Raw genomic sequence first — 23,802 nt, forward strand, 5'->3', positions numbered from 1 at the left:
TAACTCTGTCCTAAATGACCTACCCCTTATTCTCAAACCATGCCCTCTGGTACTGGACTCTCCCAGCATCTGGAACATATTTCCTGCCTCTATCTTGTCCAATCCCTTAATAATCTTATATGTTGCAATCAGATCCCCTCTTAATCTCCTTAATTCCAGCGTGTACAAGCCCAGTCTCTCTAACCTCTCTGCGTAAGACAGTCCGGACATCCCAGGAATTAACCTCGTGAATCTACGCTGCACTTCCTCTATAGCCAGGATGTCCTTCCTTAACCCTGGAGACCAAAACTGTACACAATACTCCAGGTGTGGTCTCACCATGGCCCTGTACAAATGCAAAAGGATTTCCTTGCTCTTGTACTCAATTCCCTTTGTAATAAAGGCCAACATTCCATTAGACTTCTTCACTGCCTGCTGCACTTGCTCATTCACCTTCAGTGACTGATGAACAAGTACTCCTAGATCTCTTTGTATTTCTCCCTTACCTAACTCTACACCATTCAGATTATAATCTGCCTTCCTGTTCTTACTCCCAAAGTGGATAACTCACACTTACTCACATTAAACGTCATCTGCTAAGTATCTGCCCACTCACTCAGCCTATCCAAGTCACCCTGAATTCTCTTAAAATCCTCATCACATGTCACACTGCCACCCAGCTTAGTATCATCAGCAAACTTGCTGATGTTATTCTCAATGCCTTCATCTAAATCGTTGATGTAAATCGTAAACAGCTGTGGTCCCAATACCGAGCCCTGTGGCACCCCACTAGTCACAACCTGCCATTCCGAGAAACACCCATTCACCGTTACCCTTTGCTTTCTATCTGCCAACCAGTTTTCTATCCATGTCAATATCTTCCCCCCAATGCAAAACAAAATGGTCGAGATGTTTCCACAAAGTCTCCAATGTCTGAAGACAGAACCACAGCAGTAAGCAAAATTCCAGCATTTATCCCAACTCTAGGAAGTGCATCCATCAGGGTATGAAGGGAACCTCTCAGAACTTCTGTCAATGATACTCAGCTGTTAAGTTTGGCCTAAGTTCACCTTCATGGACTCTCTCCATGTTCAAGCTGGTATGGGGCTTGTGCGCAACATTTTCATCTTATCCCACTCCTTTTAAACTTAGAACCACTTTCTCCATATGCACCAGAATTAAAGTCCAATTTATCACAGCAGGAATGCTATCCCAATGAATTTACTGGGAAAGAAATTCTGAAGAATTTAATAGGAGCGTTGGCAAAAATACTGGCAAATTAGACAATGGGTTGGATAGCCTCAAAGAAAGATTTGGGCAGTAAATTCCTGAGATTAGAGGACTGGTGAATGGTAAATTCAGGGATGATTAGGCATTTTGAGATTGCAGGATGCATAAGGTTGAAGGGAAGGAATAGGGGTTGACCAAGGTCAGGGAAGGACTTGAAAATGGGAATTAGGATCTAAAACTTGAAGAGCTCCTGTGCCAGGAGTTAATGTTAATCAGTAAGTAGGAGAGCAGGTCAGACAGGTGTAAAAGTAGCAAAGGGGTAACTAGGGATTTCAGCAGAGAATAAACTGACATTATCCGGTCAAGATGGCACCAAGGTGGCTACATGTCTATGTAGGTCTGTAGCAGTGGATCTGGGGATACTGTGAGGAGCTAGGCGTCAGGTTAGGGTTGAGGGACACAGACAGGGTTGGATTTCAGGCACAGTAAATGAAGAGTCGGGGTAGGAGCCGGTGTTTGAGTCAAGTTGCTGCGAGATGTGATGTCCATCGATGTCGCAGCTCAGACAGTTTTTTTTTTGGGTTCATATGGATGGTTTGGGGATAGCATGGGGATTGAGAGGTCCGGTTTGGATTTAGAGACAGGGATGAGGGAGAATGGAGAGTCAGGGGCATGAGCCGGTTTTCCAAATTCAAGTTGGAATGCTCCAACCAAAACAATAGTCATAACAACATGAACGGTAACTATCCCGTTGCGCTCTGCTTTACACTTCACGTCAGCTTCAGCGCTCCCTGGTTCAACCTGTTTAAGTTTGAGCGTTTCACATCTGGGGAAGACATACAAAAACATAAATCCATACAAGTACCTGTGATAGTTGCTCAAAGTTTAATTATAATAAATCTGTTACAATTGATCTGTTATTGAAATGTCATTGTATCACAAGTCGATCAGGAAGAGGTCAACTGTCAATGATCTACAGGATCTTTCACTTCCACCTGAGTGGGCAGACAGACAAGGCCGTGGTTTAACATCTCTCCCGAGAAACTGCACTGGAATGTCATCCTAGATTCGGGGCACAAGTGTCAGAAATTGGACTTGAACCCACAACCTTCTGACTCACGGATGGTGCAGTGTTGACTTCTGAATAACAATGTTAATTTAAAAACATCCCAGAAGACATGATGTGATAAAGTAATGTAGACATTAAGGGGTGGTTGAGTCCCTTTGTCTGTGTAATGTTGTAAAGTTTAGATAATGTTGTACAGTCTGGTCTGTTGCGAAATGACCAAAAGACCTGAATATATAAATAAATGGAAAGGGAAGAGAGAGATGACAGTTACAAACGACCAGTCCAAATGCAAACAGACAGGAGGAGTGAGGTAGCTGAAGTTGTGATAACAAGTCATTCACAATGCTGAGTGACTGCCTATGTTTTAATTCCCATGGTCTCGTCTAAAACTGGAGCAGGTTCGGTGCTCAACAAACAACACGACACACAGACACAAATCTGCTGACTTTGGAAATCTTGAGCAATGCCCACAAAATACTGCAGGAACTCAGTGGGTCAGACAGCATCTATGGAAGGGAATGAAAGTTGATATTTTGGGCCGAGACCATTCATCAAGACTGGAAATGGAGGGCAGAAGCTAAAAGAAGGTTGTGGGGGGCAGGGGGAGGGCAGGAGTACAAGCTGGCTGGTGATAGCTGAGGTCAGGTGAGGGGAAGGTGGTTCCCTACACTTTCTCTTTCTTCCATGGTCCACTATCCTCTGTTAGATTCCTTCTTTGTCAACCCTTTACGATCAACATTCTGGGGGTTACCATTGACAGGAAACTGAATGGTCTCGTCCATATAAACACCCTGGCTTCCAGAGCAGGTCAAAAGCTAGGAATCCTGTGGCGTGTAGCTCACCTCCTAACTCCCCAAAGCCTGTCCACCATCTACAAGGCTCAGGTCAGGAGTGGAATGGAATACTCGCCACTCGCCTGGATGAGTGCTGCTCCATCAACAATTGAGAAGCTTGACACAATCCAGTACAAGGCAGCCCACCTGATCAGTGCCCCTTCCACAAGCATCCAATCCCTCCACCATCAAAGAACAGTTGCAGCAGTGTGTACTATCTCCAAGAACTACTGCAAAAACACACCGAAGCTCCTAAGGCAGCTCCTTCCAGACCCACGACAACTACCATCTAGAAGGACGAGAACAGCAGATACCTGGGAACACCACCAATTGGAAATTCCCCACCAAGTCATGGCTGTTCCTTCATTGTTGCTGCGTCAAAATCATGGAATTCCCCAGATATCATAAAAAGATTGTTTCGAATTTAAGACTGAGAAGCGGATCTTTTCTAAATTTAAATAAGACATAATATCACATAGCCATTGAAGATGTGTAGGAGGGGTAGACTCCTCCCATTTAAGCAAGATCCTGGTGAGACCACACCTGGAGTATTGTGTACAGTTTTGTTCTCCAAGGTTAAGGAAGGACATCCTGGCTGTAGAGGAAGTGCAGCGTAGATTCACGAGGTTAATTCCTGGGATGTCCGGACTGTCTTACGCAGAGAGGTTAGAGAGACTGGGCTTGTACACGCTGGAATTAAGGAGATTGAGAGGGGATCTGATTGCAACATATAAGATTATTAAGGGATTGGACAAGATAGAGGCAGGAAATATGTTCCAGATGCTGGGAGAGTCCAGTACCAGAGGGCATGGTTTGAGAATAAGGGGAAGGTCATTTAGGACAGAGTTAAGGAAAAACTTCTTCTCCCAGTGAGTTGAAGGGGTCTGGAATGCACTGCCTCGGAAGGCAGTGGAGGCCAGTTCTCTGGATGCTTTCAAGAAGGAGCTAGATAGGTATCTTATGGATAGGGGAATCAAGGGATATGGGGACAAGGCAGGAACCGGGTATTGATAGTAGATGATCAGCCATGATCTCAAAATGGCGGTGCAGGCTCGAAGGGCCGAATGGTCTACTTCTGCACCTATTGTCTATAAGATTGCTCTTCTTGCTAAAAGAGAGGTAAAAACTAAAACCTGTAGGTTAGGAGTATTTAAAGTTATATCTTCATTTGCATTAATACCAAACAAGGCAGTAAGGGGATTTGGGTCAAATTGGACCCTACAGCAGATACTTGGGAACACCACCAATTGGAAATCCCCCACCAAGTCATGGCTGTTCCTTCATCGTTGCTGGGTCAAAATCATGGAATTCCCTCCTTAACAGCACTGTGGGTGTACCTACACTTCAGGGACTGCAGTGGTTCAAGAAGGCAGCTCATCACCACCTTCTCAAGGGCAACTGCGGATGGACAATAGGTGCTGGCTTAGCAGGCAATGCCCACATGCCGTAAATGAATAAATTAAACTAAATCCCCTTCCACCTATCACCCTCAGCTTCTGACATCATACCCCTCCTCCCACCTTTTTATTCTTTCCCAGTCCAGATGAAGGGATTCATCTCCAAAATATCGACTGTTTATTCCCCTGCATAGATGCTACTTGATCAGCTGAGCTTTTCCAGCATTTTGTGGGTTGCTCAACACATTTTTTCTTGCTCTAGAATATGTCTGTATGAATATATTTAAGGAAATTTTGTAAGTTAGTTATAAATCAGGTTATAAAGTTATGCTTAAACTACGATTACACGAGTTATGCAGAGAACGCATGATTGAATATACGTTTCCATTGTTAGGCTTTCTTAGAAATACCCAAAGTGGAAATTCATCACCTCAATTGCAACATACACTCGGAATCCCTTTATTAGATACACCTGTACTCCTGCTCATTAATGCAAACATCTAATCAGCCAATCAAGTGGCAGCAACTCAATGCATAAAAGCAAGTCGACATGGTCAAGAGGTTCACTTGTTCAGACCAAACATCAGAATGGGGAAGAAACGTGATCTAAGTGACTTTGACTATGGAATGATTGTTGGTCTCAGACAGGGTGGTATGAAATCTCAAACTGCTCATCTCTTAGGATTTTCATACACAGCAGACTCTAGAGTTTACAGAGAATAGTGTGAAAAAACAAAAAAAAAACATCCACTCCATGGCAGTTCTGTGGGCAAAAAAGCATCTTATGAAAGAGTTCAGAGGAGAAAGGCCAGACTGGTTCAAGCTGACAGAAAGGTGACAGTAACTCAATTAACCATGTTTCACAACAGTGATGTGCAGGGGAGCATCTCTGAATACACAACACATCCAACCTTGAAGTAGATAGGGTAGAACCGCAGAAAACCACGACGATACTCAGGGTGTCTTCATTAGGCACAAGAGGTACTGGAATAAAGTCATCACTGAGTATCTATGACAAGTACAATGTAAAACTTACTTGCAATAGCATCACAGGCACGGAGCATCAGAGACACGACATTCACAATAAAAACATCAACTAAACAGATTACCCACAGGTTTTACTGTAAAGAATGCAATTCGAACAAAGCCAGAGCAGCATTGTTTCTGTAGTGTGGTTACTTAAGGATGAAGAAAAGTTGTTCTCACCTTTTGCAGACCTGTAAGGAACACCACACTCTCTAAATTAAATTAGACTGTCAAAATGATTGTTTCCCCATAAAACAAAAAAAATACACAAATTCTGTTCCCATGTCTTCCGGTCATGTAGTAGGTTCTGGGGAGAAGGCAGGGGGTGGGGAGGATAATAAATCAGCAAATATTGAACAGCAGAGCAGACTTCATGGGTCGAATTGTCTAATTCTGTTCCTAGGTCTGATGCTCTTAAGGAATACAATAAAGAAACCCGAAAAAACACAATAATTATCAATACACAAACAATCCTATAAAACACAATGTACAATTAACTGTTACATACAGAGACTGATTAAATGTACATAAAGTGATGCTGGGTGATGTGTATGTAGTAGTGTGGGGAGTGGTGGGTTGGGTTAATGTGGGGAGGTGTTGATCAGACTGACAGCTTGGGGAAAGAAACTGTTCTTGAGGCTCGTGGTCCTGGCATGGTCACTGTGTTGCCTCTTCCCTGGTGGTTTGGGGCAAAAAGAAAGGAGGTATTGAGAAAAATTAACAAGAGGTGGTACTTTCTGAACATGGATACCGTGGAGTCTGAGGTACTTACACTGTCCAGTTCTTACACTCTTCAGTTGTTGAAGCTTCGCTTGAAAATGTTCCGTGAGGACATTTCTCACACACTGTATCATTGAAAGGTGTTCCTGAAACACAGAATCAATGCCATTGTGGGTAACTTGTAGAGTCTATAATACCAGTGTCAGAGAGACCTTGTTACTTTCCACACTCCTCTTCATACGGTTAATTTTCTTCACCTGTGTTTAACAATGAATCAAGTAAACTAGCTATTTTTGCACTTCCACTTTCAACAGTGAAGTTGTCACCCGTAGAATGTTGAGTCCACTTCACTGAGTAGTTCTCAGTGTTTAGCAGCAAATATTTTTTTAACCTGTTCTGACATCCACAAATCCCTTCAGTCAGTTACTAATACACCCGTGCTTCTCGGTCACTCCACTGTACGAATAACACTCCCAGCTCCGAGCTGCACAGGAAAGGAACAGGCTGTAGTGGTTTCCTTTCCTAATGGAGGAATAGTGTGTGGGCCTGTGTCAACTGAAGAATTTGCTCAGACTTTAGAATAACAGTGAGAGAAGAGGGCAGATAAGGCAATAACAAACTAATAATGATATCAGAGCTGAGGGGGAATATTTCTTGCCAGAGGGTGGTGAATCTGTGGAATTCCTTGCCATTGACAGCTGTCGAGGCCAAGTCATTCAGTATATATAATGAGGAAGTTGACAGGTTTTTGATTAGTAAAGGTGTCAAAACTGAACTGAAGAGATGGAGGAAGGGGTGGTTGGCTCACAAATGGAGAAATCCTGGAGAAGGTGCAGTGGGAGGATATGCAGGTGATAGAGATGAGATACAGCTGCCACTCTCTGAGTAAAGAAGTTCTCCCTCGTGTTACCCCTAAACTTTTTCCCCTCAACTTATGTCCTCTTGTTCGAATCTCCCCCACTCTCAATGGAAAAAGCCTATCCACATCAACTCTATCTATCCCCCTCATAATTTTAAATACCTCTATCAAGTCCCCCCTCAACCTTCTATGCTCCAAAGAATAAAGACCTAACCTGTTCAAACTTTCTCTGTAACTTAGGTGCTGAAACCCAGGTACCATTTCTAGTAAATCTCCTCTGTACTCTCTCTATTTTGTTGACATTTATCCTATAATTCGGTGACCAGAACTGTACACAATACTCCAAATTTGGCCTCACCAATGCCTTGTACAATTTTAACATTATATCCTAACTCCTATACTCCATGCTCTTATTTATAAAGGCCAGCATACCAAAAGCTTTCTTCACCACCCTATCCACATGAGATTCCACCTTCGGGGAACTATGCACCATTATTCCTAGATCACTCTGTTCTACTGCATTCCTCAATGCCCTACCATTTACCATGTATGTCCTATTTTGATTAGTCCTACCAAAATGTAGCACCTCACACTTATCAGCATTAAACTCCATCAGCCATCTTTCAGCCCACTCTTCTTACTGGCCTAAATTTCTCTGCAAGCTTTGAAAACCTACTTCATTATCCACAATGCCATCTATCTTAGTATCATCTGCATAGTTACTAATCCAATTTACCACCCCATCATCCAGATCATTAATGTATATGACAAACAACATTGGACCCAGTACAGATCCTTGAGGCACACCACTAGTCACCGGCCTCCAGCCTGACAAACAGTTATCCACCACAACTCTCTGGCATCTCCCATCCAGCCACTGTTGAATTCATTTCACTACTTCAATATTAATACCCAACAATTGAACTTTCCTAACTAACCTTCTGTGTGGAACCTTGTCATAGGCCTTACTGAAGTCCATATACACAAAATCCACTGCTTTAACCTTGTCAACTTTCCTAATGACCTCTTCAGAAAATTCAATAAGATTTGTCAAACATGACCTTCCACGCACAAATCCATGTTGACTGCTCCTAATTAGGAATAGTCAGCATGGCTTTGTCAAGGGCAGATCCTGTCTTACAAGCCTGATTGAATTTCTTTGAGGATGTGACTAAACACATTGATGAAGGAAGAACCGTAGATGTAGTGTATGTGGATTTCAGCAAGGCATTTGATAAGGTATCCCATGCAAGGCTTATTGAGAAAGTAAGGAGGCATGGGATCCAAAGGGACCTTGCTTTGTGGATCCAGAATTGGCTTGCTCACAAAAGGCAAAGAGTGATTGTAGACGACTTATATTCTTCATGGAGGTCGGTGACCAGTGGTGTGCTTCAGGAATCTGTTCTGGGACCCCTTCTGTTCGTGATTGTTATAAATGACCTGGATGAGGAAGTGGAGCGATGGGTTAGTAAATTTGCTGATGACACAAAGGTTGGGGGTGTTGTGGATAGTGTGGAGAGCTGTCAGGTTACTGCGGGACATCGATAGGACATAACATTGGACTGAGAAGTGGCAGATGGAGTTCAACCCAGATAAGCATGAGGTGGTTCATTTTGGTAGGTCAAACATGATGCAGAATACAGTATTAATAGTAAGACTCTTGGCAGTGTGGAGGACCAGAGGGATCTTGGGGTCCTAGACCATAGGACACTCAAAGCTGCTGTGCAGGTTGACTCTGTGGTTAAGGAGGTATACGGTGCATTGGGCTACAACAATCGTGGGATTGAGTTTAGGAGCCGAGAGGTAATGTTACAGCTATATAGAAACCTGGTCAGGTCCCACTTGGAGTAGTGAGCTCAGTTCTGGTCACCTCACTACAGGAAGGATGTGGAAACTATAGAAAGGGTGCAGAGGAGATTTACAAGGATGTTGCCTGGATTGGAGACCATGCCTTATGAGAATAGGTTGAGTGAACTTGTCCTTTTCTCCTTGGAGCAACGGAGGATGAGTGGTGACCTGATAGAGGTGTATAAGATGAGAGGCATTAATTGTGTGGATAGTCAGAAGCTTTTTCCCAGGGCTGAAATTTCTAGCACAAGAGGGCATATTTTTAAGGTGCTTGGAAGTAGATACTAAGCTGATGTCAGGATAAGTTGGTTTTTTTAGAACTCAGAGTGGTGAACACGTGGAATGGGCTGCCAGTGACAGTGGTGAAGGTAGATATGATAGGGTCTTTTAAGAAACTCCTGGATAGGTACCTGGAGCTTAAAAAAATAGTGGGCTATGGGTGACCTTAGGTAATTTTTAAGTAAGTACATGTTTGGCACAGCATTGTGGGCCGAAGGCCTGTATTGTGCTGTAGGTTTTCTATGTTTCTAAAAGTTACATGGAGAAGGCAGAATTGCCAAGGGATTAAGAGTGATAATAAATCAGCCTTGATGGAGTGGCAGAGCAGATCTGATGGTCCAATTTCTGTGGTCAGGAGTGCACATTCAAGCAAAAAAAAAGGACAATTGTGGCTGAAAGTCAAGACTGGCCAATAGTGGGTAAAAATGGAAAGTGGGATGAACTAGCTTCTTAAAATACAAATCCAAAGACCATTCCAGTTACACTCAAAGAACTAAAAGCAAGCTGCCGTTGCCAGTAGGGGGCTTCAGGCAGCCATCCTCAGAGCAAACTCCAGTTGGTGCCAGTGATTTCAATTTCCCCTGTCCTGCCCAGGGCACAGCACTTAGTAACGACACTCCATCAACCTACCGTTCTCTTTAACTCTTTCACCAGGTGGGCATACTGTGTGCTCTCTGGCCATCTGACAGCCGTCAATGTAATAATACCCCTCCCTGGGCTCACATATCGTATTGCGAGTGGCAGTACAGTTTTCTTTAGTTTGAAGTCCCAGCTCTGTAAATACGAAACATTTGAGGTTGATATTGAATTACAATAAACTGTTTTCTGTTTCAAGTAAGACAGAAGATGATATCAAACTGAATCAGGATTTGCCTGCTGAACCCCTCATGCCTGCTCCACCATTCAAAAAGATCTCAGCATCTCTCTCTCACACTATCCCCACATCACTCAAATCTAAAAATATAACACTCTTGGTCTTAAACATGCACAGCTGGTGAGCCTCTCAAAGTAGCTGTGCTCTTAATCCGACACTGTGACCCCATGTTCCAGATGCCCCAGCAAGGGAAGATGTTATTCTCGTCAATCCCACTAAAACTTTATTTTTTAAAAAGTGTATGATCATCTCTCATTCTCCTTCTAAACTCTAGAGTAATATAGGCCCAGTTAATCTTTCCTCATAAGACAATTCCTTATCCCAGGAATTCTTGTTAGGCTTCCTCTATCAAAAATATGTCCATCTTCAGACCAAAACACCAGACGTGTTCACAACATCCAGGTACAGTCTCACGAGAGCTCCACAAACATTTAAAATATACTCCGTTTTTCCATTATTAATCAAAGTGAATGAAGAATTTTATATTCCATTTACCACGTCACCCTTTCACTTAGCCTGTCCATATCCTTCCATTAACTTACACTGCAACCTGCTTTGTATCTGAAGCAAACTTAACATATCACTCAAAAAGCAATAGTTGCAGATGTTGGAAAATTGAAATAAAAACAGGAACTACAATAAATACAAATGTTAGTATTAAGCAACCAGAAAGCAACAAATTTCATGACAAATATCGGTGATATTAAACCCAATTCTGATTCTCAGAACCAGCTGATCTGTCGAGTGAGAGACAACCCAGTGCTTTTATTCCTTCCTGTTACTATTTCCTTATAATGGATTCTAACATTTCCTGATTAACTCATTCTGAGCTAACTGGTCTGTGTGACAACCAGTGCAGCCACTACGTCAACAGACAACTCTTTAATAACGTGGGATGCGGTCATTAGATCCTAACGATTTGTGGGTGCTCAGTGTCATTAATTTCTCCACTGCTACTTTTCATTAATTTATTTTAGCTCTCTATTGTCCCCAGACCAATGGTTCGCCACTATTTCTGGGAGTTTTCAGCATTTTCCTCTCTGAAGACAGGCAGAGAATATTAATTTCTCTAACACTTGCTTCTATACCAATGTATCATGTCTCAAGGATCAGAAGGAGCAACTTTACTCACCACATACATTTACATTAATGAGGAACTTGCTCTGGTGTGTTGTGTCGACATGTAAAAAAACATGCACATCAACCAGATCTTCCATTTGCCATTTTTCTTTCTCATTACTTAACCTTTTATGGTCTCATTTTCTGCTTCTGACTAAATGTGTCTAGTATTTAGCGTGCCTTTTTCGTGTCAATTTGATGATCATCTTCTTAAATCCGAAAGCAGAATCCCATTCCTCACCTTTAAGGAAGTCCATTTCTTTCATATAATAATCAATAGAACACATACACTCCAGGTGAAGATGCCAAATGGATATTAAAATGACTGGGGAACACTGCTTTCCAGATTAGAGGCCTCTGACCAGTGGGACATCAAAGTGATTGTTGCTGGGTACTCTATTGTGCATCATGCATATTAATGATTTATCACATCCTTGTAAATTGCTTTGATCTACAAAAGTGACAGATTTTTTAGAAGCACCATCTTTATTCCTTTGTCTTATATTTCTTAGCACTAATTCCTATTTTAGCATCGTTTCTCAGCTCTTTATTTAATTTGCTGTATTTTTATGTTTGTTTGCACTCTAAACTAAATTGAAATGTTGGAATTAAGGCTGCTGGTCATTTCTGACTCCCAGAAGAACCCGAAGGATCAGAAATTAAATCGAGATGCAACAAGCAATAACTGTTTTATTGATGAACAACAGAGTTGTTGGCACCTGGGCAAAGGAGCCAGCCTATATGGAAGTTTACTCGATACAAGTTTATTCTTGTCCACGGTATAGCTGAAAAATGTCGCATTAAAGTATTACCTTGTTTAACCTTGGTCGTAAGAACGATCAATAATATTAGTATTTTCAGGAGCACGATGATCCTGTATTGAATCTAAAACGTTTTATGTAACTTTCTGCAGTTTCACAAAGTTTTTTCATTGAAACCCCTGAAGAAAGTTTCCAGCTCTGGAGATTCTTGAGGTGTTTAACTCCCTGCCCAGCTTTGTACACAACACACCACGAGGGCAGTTGATACAAGTCTTTAGAAAGTGGGTGGAAACTGGAGCATTCAAAGGAAACCCATGTGGTCATGGGGAGAACGTACAAACTCCTTACAGACAGCGGTGGGATTCAAACTCCAATCTTACAGCTGGTGCACTGTAGTGTTACACTAACCACTACGTCACTATGCTACCCAATCTGAACCCAGTGAGTTAGTCTACCAGGGGTCTCTATTCTCAATCCTCCAATCCAAATTTTAGTTTCCCAATTCCTGGAACCCAGAATTCTTAATTACTATCCTGTCCTCTGAATGCCGATTCCTGCCTGTGTTCTGAACGCCTGGTCCCTACTCTCCAATCCCATGTTCCAGATCACTGGCTTAAATCCTGAATTCCCAGTTCCCGTCTCCTGCCTAGAAGTCTCAATCTCCGTCCTAGGTTCTGAATTCCAAGTATCTACACTCGGCTGCAGCGGTAGCATCCCTACGTCTTGAGAGATGATGGTGTGACAGGTTTCCTGGTGGTTCCTGGGGTTGTAGACTTGGGGTACTATTTGCATTTTCTTGGGTGGCTGTACAGACCAACCCTACAGTGACAGTCTCTTTCACTGCAGCTGCAGGCGGTGGAAGGTGCTATGGTGATGCAGCTCTGGCTTTTCTTCTGGCTCTCTTGTCGATGAGCAGTTTGCTCCTTGCTATCTCAGCACGTTGTACACCGCTTTTGACTGCAGCCCTCCGTGCTGTCTGAGCTTCAACTGTTTCCTCCCACGTGTTGAGGTCGATGCCTGCCAGCTTCATGTCACACTTGCAGGCATCCCTGTAGCGGAGGCACGGTCTTCCTCGTGGGTGGAAACCCTCGCCATGCGCCATGTCCTTGGGAACGCGACCCTGGTCCACCCGTTTGACATGGCCCAGGTATCTGAGGCGTCTGTGACTGAGTGGCGTGTGGATGCTGCAGGTGTCAGCCCATTGCAGAACCTCTGTTGGTGATTCTGTTCTACCAGATGAGCAAGGTGCACCTGAGGAAGTGTAGGTGGAATGAGTTTAGCCTCTTATCGTGGCTGATGTATGGTGTCCAAGCCTCGCTGGTGTAGAGGAGTGTGCTGAGCACACGTGCCTGGAACACGTTCAGCTTGGTCTTGTTTGTCAGCTGTCTGCTGTTCCACACTCCCTTGTACAGTCTGACCATGGCAGCTGCAGCTTTGCCAACCCTGCTGTTCTCCTGTGCTTCGAGGGACAGGAGCTGGTGATGGTCGGCCCAAGATAGGCGAAGGAGTCGACTACATCAAGAGAGCAACCATCAAGGGTGATGTTTGGGGTAAGATTCTGCACCCTGGGATGTTTGTGTTTTTCACTCCATTCTCTAACCTATAGAGACTGTTGTGTGTGTGTGGGGGGGGGGGGGAGGTGAAATTGCAGGTCAGCAGTTTCTTTAATACTCAAACCACCCTATCTGGCACCAACAATTATTCCCCAGTCATAGTCACTTAGATCACACTTCTTCCCCATTCTGATGTTTGGTCTGAACAACAACTGAACCTCTTGACCATGTCTGCATGTTTTTACCCATTGAGTTGTCTCCACATGATTGGTTGATTTGCTATTTGCATTAACAAGCAGTAGTAGAAGTGTACCTAATAAAGTGGCCACTGAGTGTAAATTCTCAATCCATACCTTGATTACACGATTTACACTCCAAACATTTCTCCCATCCAGTGTAACGGTCAGAGTATTCCCCATCTGGGCATTGTTCACACTGTGTGCTGAATTGACGAGTGCAGTGCTCAGATACTCTCTTACCTGCAACAAGACATGTACATGGGGAAAGGCAGGCATGGAGTTACAAAACAATCAGGTAACCAGTTACAATGCAGGTTATCAAAAAAAACCTCACCTGAGAAATGGTATTGTTACTAAACAAATAACATTAACTAAGGATCATTATGATACGCATCAGGGATTGTGTTGGCAAATTGGTATTGAGGTCTTTCTTTGATAAATCACTTGGTTACATTCCAGTTCTGTGGGTTTTGAGGCGGTTGGTAAGGCCAGTGTGGGCTACACAGTCTCTACCACAGCGGACTGTGTGACTGGGCAGGTTTGTGAGATGGCAAGTTTATCCTTCTATTGAAACTGGGCTTCTGTCTGTTCCCAATGAGCTGAATTGACCTTTATTACTTACATCCTTCATATACGTGAGTAAAAATCTTTACGTTACATCTCCATTCAAATGCGCAATTACAGTAATTTATAATATTATATACAACAGGAGAGTCAATATAACAGAAATATAGTTGCGTCAGCATGAATTAATCAGTCTGATGGGCTGGTGTTAGAAGCTGTCCCGGAGCCTGTTGGTCCTGGCTTTTATACTGCAGTACTGTTTCCCAGATGGTAGCTGCTGGAACAGTTTGTGGTTGGGGTGACTCAGGTCCCCAGTGATCCTTCAGGCCCTTTCTTGCACATCTTTATTTGCAAATGTCCTGAATATTGGGAAGTTCACATCTACAGATGGTCTGGGGGGCTATCCAGAACTACTCTCTGCAGAGTCCTGCAGTGAGGGAGGTACAGTTCCCATACCAGGTGGTGATGTAGCCCATCAGGATGCTCTCAATCGTGCCCCTATAGAAAGTTCTTAGAATTTTGGGAGCTATAGAAAACTTTTTCAATCGTTTGAAGTGAGAGAAGTACTGTTGTGCCTTTTTTCACCACCCAGCCAGTATGTACAGACCATGTGAGATCCTCGGTGATGTTTATGGCAAGGAACAAAAAGCTGATCACCCTCTCAACCCCAGCTCCATTGATGTCTATATGGGTCAGCCTGTCTCCATTCCTCCTGTAGTCCACAACCAGCTCCTTTGTATTTGCGACGTTGAGGGAGAGGTCGTCTTCTGGACGCCATTGTGTCAGGGTGATGATGTCCTCTCTGTAGGCTGCCTGATTATTATTTGAGATTAGTGTAGTGCCGTCAGCAAGTTTAATTAGCAGATTTGAGCTGTGGATGGCGACACAGTCATGGGTATACAGAGAGTAAAGGAGGGAGCTTAGTACACAGCCCCGAGTTGAGGGTCAGAGGTGAGGGAACTCACTCCTACCACCTGCCTGTGATCTGAGCGGAAGTCCAAGATCCAGTTACACAAGGCAGGGTGAAGGCTGAAGTCTTTGAGCTTCTTATCGAGCCTGGAAGGACTTATGGTGTTGAATCAGAGGGCACTAAAGCACAGAAAGAATCCCTTCGACCCATCTAGTCCTTGCTGATCTGGTCTTCTGCATAGCCTCACCTATGGAGAATTATGGCCTTCCAGACATCCCTCATCCATGCACCAATTCAACTGAACTCACATCTATCACTTAGCCTGGCAGCTCATTCCACACGCACTCTATCTAAGCATGCACCTTTTGGATACCCCTCATAATTTTTTTTTGAAGTTTATTCCTTCACGGTAGTGGTCCCCAACCCGTCGATCACAATCGGCTGGTCGATCTTTGAGACTTTCCCAGTAGATCTCAAAAAAAAAAAGAAAAAGTACACAAATACTGTTGAGAGATTGCTTCCAGCTTTCTAGTTCCGTTCTTTCTGCCCAGCACGCACGTGTGTAGCTCCCCCACCATGAACCGCGGTAGAAAAGACCAGAAGTAAAACCCCGCAACCTGGAAGCAACCTCTCTTTACAAACAGCTTCCGTAGTATGGGGTGTTGCTATATTCTCATTATCCTAATTTGTATTAACTTATCTTTATAATGCTCATGTTAGAACACTTCTCCCCCTTTAAATCCCAACATTCCCCAAACGTAAATAACTGGGAAACAAAAAACAGTGGTGTCATTATCTTGCGTACCTCTGAAACTTATACTAGTGTCTCAGTAACAGTTTACCAACACAAAACACCTGAAAAACGTGGCAGGTTCAATATTCAGTCTAACAAAGGAAACTGTCCATTCAAATATTCAGTCTGTCAGGAGGTTTGCGAGGGCGCTGTGCTGTAACAGATGAAAATTATGAAATCTAAGTATAGGAGCTGTCTTACTGACAGACACTTCAGACTGTCTCAAACTGGCTGTCTGCAGTTATGAGTCAAATTTCTCACTCCCAAATAATGGACAAAAAGTAGCAGTCAAGTATGACACTTGTGTTTACCCCGAGAAAGACTACCATGACCATGAACCCTGCGCGGGCACGTGTGCGCACATGCATGCACCTGCCGATTTTTTTCCTACAAATCAGTTTTGGCTTAATTGTCCCGATTCTGTTAATTAAAACGACACAGTGTACATACATTATTTCTACTTCCGGGTTGTGGGGTTTTACTTCCGGTCTTTTCTGCCTGGTGCGCATGCGTGTGACTAACCGATTCAGTAGGTCGATCTTGCCTTTCATTGAGGCCGAGGTTGGGGATCTCGGGCTTAAAAAGGTTGGTGACCACTACTTTACGGGATGTGGGCATCACCAGCTAAGCCAGCATTTATTGCCCATCCCTAGTTGCTGTCGAGAAGGTGGTGATGCGCTGCCTTCTTGAACCACTTCAGTCCCTGAGCTGTACGTACACCCAACGTGTTCTTAGGGGGAGAATTCCATGATTTTGACCCAGCAACAATGAAGGAATGGTGATATGTTTCCAGGTCAGGATGGTGAGTGACCTGGAAGGGGATTCCACGTGGTGGTGTTCCCAGGTATCTGCTGTTCTCGTTCTTCTAGACGGTAGTGGTCCTGGATCTGGAAGGAGCTGCCTTAGGAACTTGGTGTGCTTTTGCAGTAGTTCTTGTAGATAGTACACACTGCTCCAACTGAGAGTTTCATTGTACCTATGTATAATGACAATACAGATCATTCAATTCAAAATTCTTTGATGGTGGAGGGATTGGATGCTTGTGGAAGGGGCACTGATCAGGTGGGCTGCCTTGTACTGGATTGTGTCAAGCTTCTCAATTGTTGATGGAGCTGCACTCATCCAGGCGAGTGGCGAGTATTCCATTTCACTCCTGACCTGAGCCCTGTAAATGGTGGACAGGCTTTGAGGAGTTAGGAGGTGAGCTACACGCCACAGGATTCCTAGCTTTTGACCTGCTCTGGAAGCCAGGGTGTTTATATGGGCGAGACCATTCAGTTTCCTGTCAATGGTAACCCCCAGAATGTTGATCGTAAAGGGTTGACGAAGAAGGAATCTAACAGAGGATAGTGGACCATGGAAGAAAGAGAAAGTGTAGGGAACCACCTTCCCCTCACCTGACCTCAGCTATCACCAGCCAGCTTGTACTCCTGCCCTCCCCCCGCCCCCCACAACCTTCTTTTGGCTTCTGCCCTCAATTTCCAGTCTTGATGAATGGTCTCGGCCCAAAATATCAACTGTTTATTTCCTTCTGTAGATGCTGCCTGACTCACAGAGATCCTGCAGCATTTTGTGGGCATTGCTCAAGATTTCCAAACTCAGCAGATTTGTGTCTGTGTGTCATGTTGTTTGTTGTGCACCGAACCTGCTCCAGTTTTAGACGAGACCATGGGAATTAAAACATAGGCAGTCACTCAGCATTGTGAATGACTTGTTATCACAACTTCAGCTACCTCACTCCTCCTGTCTGTTTGCATTTGGACTGGTCGTTTGTAACTGTCATCTCTCTCTTCCCTTTCCATTTATTTATATATTCGGGTCTTTTGGTCATTTTGCAACAGGCCAGACTGTACAACATTATCTAAACTTTACAACATTACACAGACAAAGGGACTCAACCACCCCTTAATGTCTACATTACTTTATCACATCATGTCTTCTGGGATGTTTTTAAATGAACATTGTTATTCAGAAGTTGACACTGCACCATCCGTGAGTCAGAAGGTTGTGGGTTCAAGTCCAATTTCTGACACTTGTGCCCCAAATCTAGGCTGTCGTTCCAGTGAGTATCTCGGGAGAGATGTTAAACCACGGCCTTGTCTGTCTGCCTGCTCAGATGGAAGTGAAAGATCCTGTAGATCATTGACAGTTGACCTCTTACTGATCGACTGCTGATACAATGACATTTCGATAACAGATCAATTGTAACAGATTTATTATCTGTTACAGTGTCAGACGTCACTCCTGCAGTGTTGTCCCGAGGATGAGATGATTGACCTCCAACCACCACAGCCGTCTTCCTTTCTATCAGGTATGATTCCAACCAGTGGAGGGTTTCCCCCCTAATTCCCATTGACTCCATTTTAGCTGGGGCACCTTGGTGCCACACTCGGGTCAAATGCTACCTTGACATCGAGGGCTATCACTCACTTCACCTCTGATATTTAGCTCTTTGGTCCATGTTTGGACGAAGGAGGTGAGGAGGTCAGCAGCTGAGTGGCCTTGACGGAACCCAAACTGGGCATCTGCAAGCAGCTTATTGCTGAAGAGGTGCTACATGATAGCACTGTTGATGACCACTTCCACTACTTTGCTGATGATCTCAGAACTATTACATTACTATGCTCAAATCTCTAAAGAGTTTGCTTCAGGAAGCTGGTGTTGTGCCTACCTACGACACCATAGCCCATCCATCAGAGCCAACTAACCAGCGCTGGAGTTGCAGGCCTGTGAAGAACGTTGCTGTCAAATTCCTCAAGAACTGGTCATATGCATGAATGAGAAACCAATGGTTCAGTAGAAATATTAAAGACAGGCCTTCAATTCTCTATAACCAAAGGAGAAAGAGCAGTCTTTTATCTCATACTAAAAAGGGAAATGCCACTAATGAATCATTTCTTAATTTTAACCACTCATACGTTATGGATTTTTAAGTTTTAAAAAATCTATAGTTTCTATAGTGGTAGGGATTCCATACAATAGAGGCATGGCTTACCCGCTTCACATGATGGACAGCACCAACCATTATGTGTATACTCCAATTCTGTACAATCATCTACATGTGAAGCTTCCATTAACACCAGTGAGAGGATCAGGTTCAGTTGACCTGTAACTAAATAGTTAAATTAAGGAATTTTAATAGTGCTGGAGATCACACAGTAATACTGGTGATTATTTTATAAGTTACTTTACTGTATTCCATAGATTAATTGTATTCAAGAAAGGGAGTAGAGGTAGCCCAGGAAATTATAGACCATTGAGTCTTACTTCAGTGGTTGCTAAGTTGATGGAGAAGATCCTGAGAGGCAGGATATATGAACATTTGGAGAGGCATAATATGATTAGGAATAGTCAGCACGGCTTTGTCAAAGTGCCTTACGAGCCTGATTGAATTTTTTGAGGATGTCACTAAACACACTGATGAAGGTCGAGTGATAGATGTAGTTCAGCAAAGCATTTGATAAGGTACCCGGTGCAAGGCTTATTAAGAAAGTAAGGAGGCATGGATCCAAGGGGACATTGCTTTCTGAATCCAAAACTGACTTGCCCACAGAAGGCAAAAAATGGTTGTAGATGGGTCATATTCTGCATGGAGGTCGATAAACGGTGGTGTGCCTCAGAAATCTGTTCTGGGACCCTTTATCATGATTTTTATAAATGACCTGGATGAAGAAGTGGAGGGATGGGTTAGTAAATTTGCTAATGGCACAAAGGTTGGAGGAGTTGTAGATAGTGTGGAGGGCTGTCAGAAGTTACAGCAGGACATCGATAGGATGCAAAACTGGGCTGAGAAGTGGCAGATGGAGTTCAACCCAGATAAGTGTGAGCAGGTTCATTTTGGTAGATCAAATATAATGGCAGAATATAGTATTAATGGTAAGCCTCTTGTCAGTGTGGAGGATCAGAGGGATCTTAGGGTCCATGTCCATAGGACACCCAAAGCTGCTGTGCAGGTTGACTCTGTGGTTAAGAAGGCACACAGTGCATTGGCCTTCTTCAATCGTGGGATTGAGCTAGGAGCTGAGAGGTAATGTTGCAGCTATCTAGAAACCCGGTCAGGTCCCACTTGGAGTACTGTGCTCAGTTCTGGTCGCCTTACTACAGGAAGGATGTGGAAGCCATAGAAAGGGTGCAGAGGAGATTTACAAGGATGTTGCCTGGACTGGGGAGCCTGCCTTATGAGAATAGACTGAGTGAACTCGGCCTTTTCTCCTTGGAGTCATGGAGGATGAGAGGCGACCTGATAGAGGTGTATAATATCATGAGAGGCATTGATCGTGTGGATAGTCAGAGGCTTTTTCCCAGGGCTGAAATGGCTAACATGAGGGTGCAATTTAAGCTGCTTGGACAGAGGACATGTCAGGGGTAAGTTGTTTTTTTATTATACACAGAGAGTGGTGAGTGCATGAAATGGGCTGCCGGCCACAGCAGTGGAGGCAGATAAGAGAGGGTCTCTTGAGAGACTTCTGGATAGGTACATGGAGCTTAGAAAAATGGAGAGCTAAGGGTAACCCCAAGTAATTTCTAAAGTAAGTGCATGTTCAGCACAGCATTGTGGGCCGAAGGGCCTCTATTGAGCTGTAGGTTTTCTATCTATGTTTCATCTCACAAAGCAGTACAGATTTACAACACTCCTGCTTTCCATCAAATGTTCAGGCCAACTTCTTTGCAGATTTTCAATGTCTAGATAAAGGTACTTTTGTGATGAATACAGAATTTAATCGATAATTAAGTGAAAATAAACTGTAACAGTTACTCAGCTTACTTCAAAAGTCATTGTACTTAGAAGTTACTTGAACACAGAAAATGCTGAAAATTTTCAGCAAGTCAGTTAGTATCAGAGGGAAAGAAACAGTTGACTTTTCAGGTTGACGAGCAAATAGCTACAGATGCTGGAAAAACAACAAAAAGCAAACTCTAGGATGCTGGATTGCTATTTCTCTGGTAGATCACTTGCTTAAACTTCAGTTCCACCTGTTCGGAGGTGGTTGATAAGACAAATATCGGCCCCACAGTGGAGTGTGAGATTGGATGGGCGAGTAGTTTGTGAGATGGTGTGATTCTTCTATTTACACTGGGCTTTCAGTAGTCATAGAGTCACCCACATTTAATGAGCGTTACTGAATATTCTGAAACAAAATTGGAACACAGTCTTCACCTACCCACAGTGACTCTGCTGTTGAAAGCTGGAGCCACATTTTTCCACCTTCAACCCCTTGGGCTCTGTCCTATCACAGACAATCCATGTGTTTCATCCCATCCTCCCCACTTTTCAGCTCTGGCACAGGGTTATTGATCAGTATATTCTATGTTTCTTTCAGCAGATACTGACTGACCAATCAAAATTACACATTCGTTTTATTGGAAACATGTAAAGACAACTGTGTGGAAGTATAGTATTTTAATCCGGCGAACGGTCTTTGAATGGGACCATCTACATACCTGCGAATAACGTTGCAAGTTTAGGAATCCCCATCGGATGATAAACAATGAGATTTTTGGGAGGACAGTCTGATTTCCAATCTGCACTCTTCTATAACGCACCTGTAAAACATGACAGCAAAGACCAACATCCTGTTATTGGTCCTGATGAAGGATCTCAGCCTGAACTGTCGACTGTTTATTCATTTCCATAGATGCTGCCCAACCTACTGAGTTCCTCCAGCAATTTGTGTGTGTTGCTAAGCATTTAACAACAGTTTTTCAACATCAAATTTCAAATTGTACAAATAGAAAAATGAAAAAAAAAAATAGAGAATATGAGTTGTAGAGTCCTTGAAACTGCGACAGTTGTAGAATCACTCAGTATTTGGACGAGTGAGGTTGTCTACACTGGTTCAGGAGCCTGATAAGAACACAAGAATGATTGAGGGGTGATAACTGTTGCTGAACCTGGTGGTGTGGGGGTCACGGAAGGAACAGATCTGGAATATATGTAAGTGCCATTACAGAGTCAAATGCCACAATGATAGTGGACAGTATAAAGCTAATCATTCATTACAAGATCTCCCAGCTCGTTGATACAGTAGTTCTTTCTGCACAATAAGGTAGGCAACAGCTATGTCAGCGTAGGTGGCCGATTGTTGACAGGAAATTCTGAAGCAATAACTTACCTCAGAGTTGTAAATAAGGAGAATGCTCTTTTAATGACCCATTGGTGAGTACATCAACGTGGGTGTAAAGGGACAGCAAGGTCATTTTTTCATGTGTGATTCCCAGTTACACAGACCCCCATGCTGCAAAACGTTAGTGATGGGACCTTTGAACCTTCTGAAGATCCTCTTGAAGGTGGTAATTTCTGGCACTTGTATGGTGCAAATATTTGTTACTTCTCAAAGGTTCTACCCAACTACTTCATTTTTTTATCGGCTGCAGGAAAGAATTCAGAGTGGGGTGGGGTGGGGGAGAGGGGGAGGAGAGCGAGAGCAGGGCGGGGCGGGGAGAGGGGGAGCGGGGGCCGGGGCCGGGGAGAGAGCGAGGGCGGGGGAGGCGGGAGCGGGGGCCGGGGCCGGGGAGAGAGCGGGGGAGGAGAGGGAGAGGGAGCGGGGGCCGGGGAGAGGGAGCGGGGGCCGGGGAGAGGGAGAGTTTAACACGTGCGACTCCATTGCAGACATCCCACTTCCCCTGGGAGTCTCCCGCAAACTGAAGTCGACGTTTTCTTTGACACCCCCAAACCCCTCAGTCATTTTCCTTTTACTTCTTGTCAAAATCCATTTCATACCATCAGTAAACACCCCAGCTGAATTTACCGAGACGGCTACACTCAGACACTTCACAGCTGATTTAAAAACCCGTCCAGTCGGCTGGCGCGCTCACGGGCTTTTTCATTAAAAATGTCTCCCCTTCAACTGTGCATCCCACAGTCCCTGGCACATTGACAGAACATAGTCTGGAATTAAAACTCTCCTCACTTACCTGCGCCGGTTCTGTAGTGGCATCCGCACCAAACTTCGGAGCGAGACTTCTGCGTGTGACACAAAGGAGAAGTGAACCACTTTCCCACTTTGATAAGTGAACCAACCAGCCGATTGCAGGCGTCTCCCCACGGCTATATCGCGTGACACCGGTCTCATCGCCTGTTTCTAATGCCACACCCCTCAAGAAAACCAAATTAGGCTCGGTGCGAGTAAACCATCTCTTTTACACCCCCACTGCTTCAGTCACTTCATGGTTAAGACATGAGCTCTGAAATGCAGACATCCCACCCTGCAAAAACTCGTTTCAGGGAGGTACAGTAGCACCCCCGCCCCCACCCGCAACCCATATCCTCCCCACCCCGGTCGATCTCCAAGAGTGTATGTAATACTTTGTTTAGTGATTTTGTCTAATCTCTAAACCAAGTTGGGTATATGCAGAAAATGTGACGTTAAAATATGTACTTATATTATAATGGAGTCTTTTTTTTATTCTATTACAACTTTAAGCAATACAGGAAGTTTGGCCTCATCGCTAAGGATATTAATAGAGTAGCTCCTTAGCAGCTAGCCAGCTAGTTTAAATAATGTTAGCTATACTAATGAACGAATGACACCTGTTAAACTCACCTCAACATGTCTTTTACATTTTAACCCACCGTGGGCAATAGAAAAGTCACTGTTGCAAACAGTGCAGCGAACAACACTGTCATTGCTTTTGAGGTTCACTGTAAAACCCGCTCACGGAGAAAACTTCTTCAGTGTAGGCATCACTGGCAGAGGCTTTGCAGTAGAATTTAAAGAGCAAACACGAGGAAATCTGCAGATGCTGGAA

At 43.8% G+C, this 23,802-nt stretch overlaps 1 protein-coding gene across 2 annotated transcripts; it reads right to left on the reverse strand.

Annotated features, from left to right (window-relative positions):
* Window positions 1-1,914: 1,914 nt before the first annotated feature.
* Window positions 1,915-23,802, reverse strand: LOC140718524 (uncharacterized). Of its 2 annotated transcripts, XM_073032486.1 has the most exons (7): window positions 23,598-23,802; window positions 22,969-23,017; window positions 21,496-21,597; window positions 13,901-14,026; window positions 9,871-10,014; window positions 6,307-6,400; window positions 1,915-2,035 (listed from the first exon to the last, which is right to left on the reverse strand). In XM_073032486.1, the coding sequence occupies exons 1-7, from the start codon at window positions 23,603-23,605 to the stop codon at window positions 1,980-1,982; spliced, it is 579 nt and encodes a 192-aa protein (XP_072888587.1). In that variant the 5' UTR covers window positions 23,606-23,802; the 3' UTR covers window positions 1,915-1,979. The 2 variants fall into 2 exon arrangements, 1 of the variants encoding a protein (XP_072888587.1); XR_012096727.1 differs by lacking the exons at window positions 1,915-2,035; window positions 6,307-6,400; window positions 9,871-10,014; window positions 13,901-14,026; window positions 23,598-23,802 and adding exons at window positions 15,610-15,732; window positions 19,049-19,165 and having other exon boundaries at window positions 22,969-23,273.

Source organism: Hemitrygon akajei, chromosome 29, assembly GCF_048418815.1.
Source record: "Hemitrygon akajei chromosome 29, sHemAka1.3, whole genome shotgun sequence".
NCBI lineage: Eukaryota > Metazoa > Chordata > Chondrichthyes > Myliobatiformes > Dasyatidae > Hemitrygon > Hemitrygon akajei.

Excerpts from the sequence above, each read along its gene's own strand:
- LOC140718524 (XM_073032486.1), bottom strand. Across the intron at positions 21,598-22,968 it reads CCACTACAGAACCGGCGCAG|GTGCGTTATAGAAGAGTGCA; the intron begins GTAAGTGAGGAG and ends CATGTTTTACAG. Across the intron at positions 10,015-13,900 it reads GTGTAAATCGTGTAATCAAG|AGCTGGGACTTCAAACTAAA; the intron begins GTATGGATTGAG and ends TCGTATTTACAG.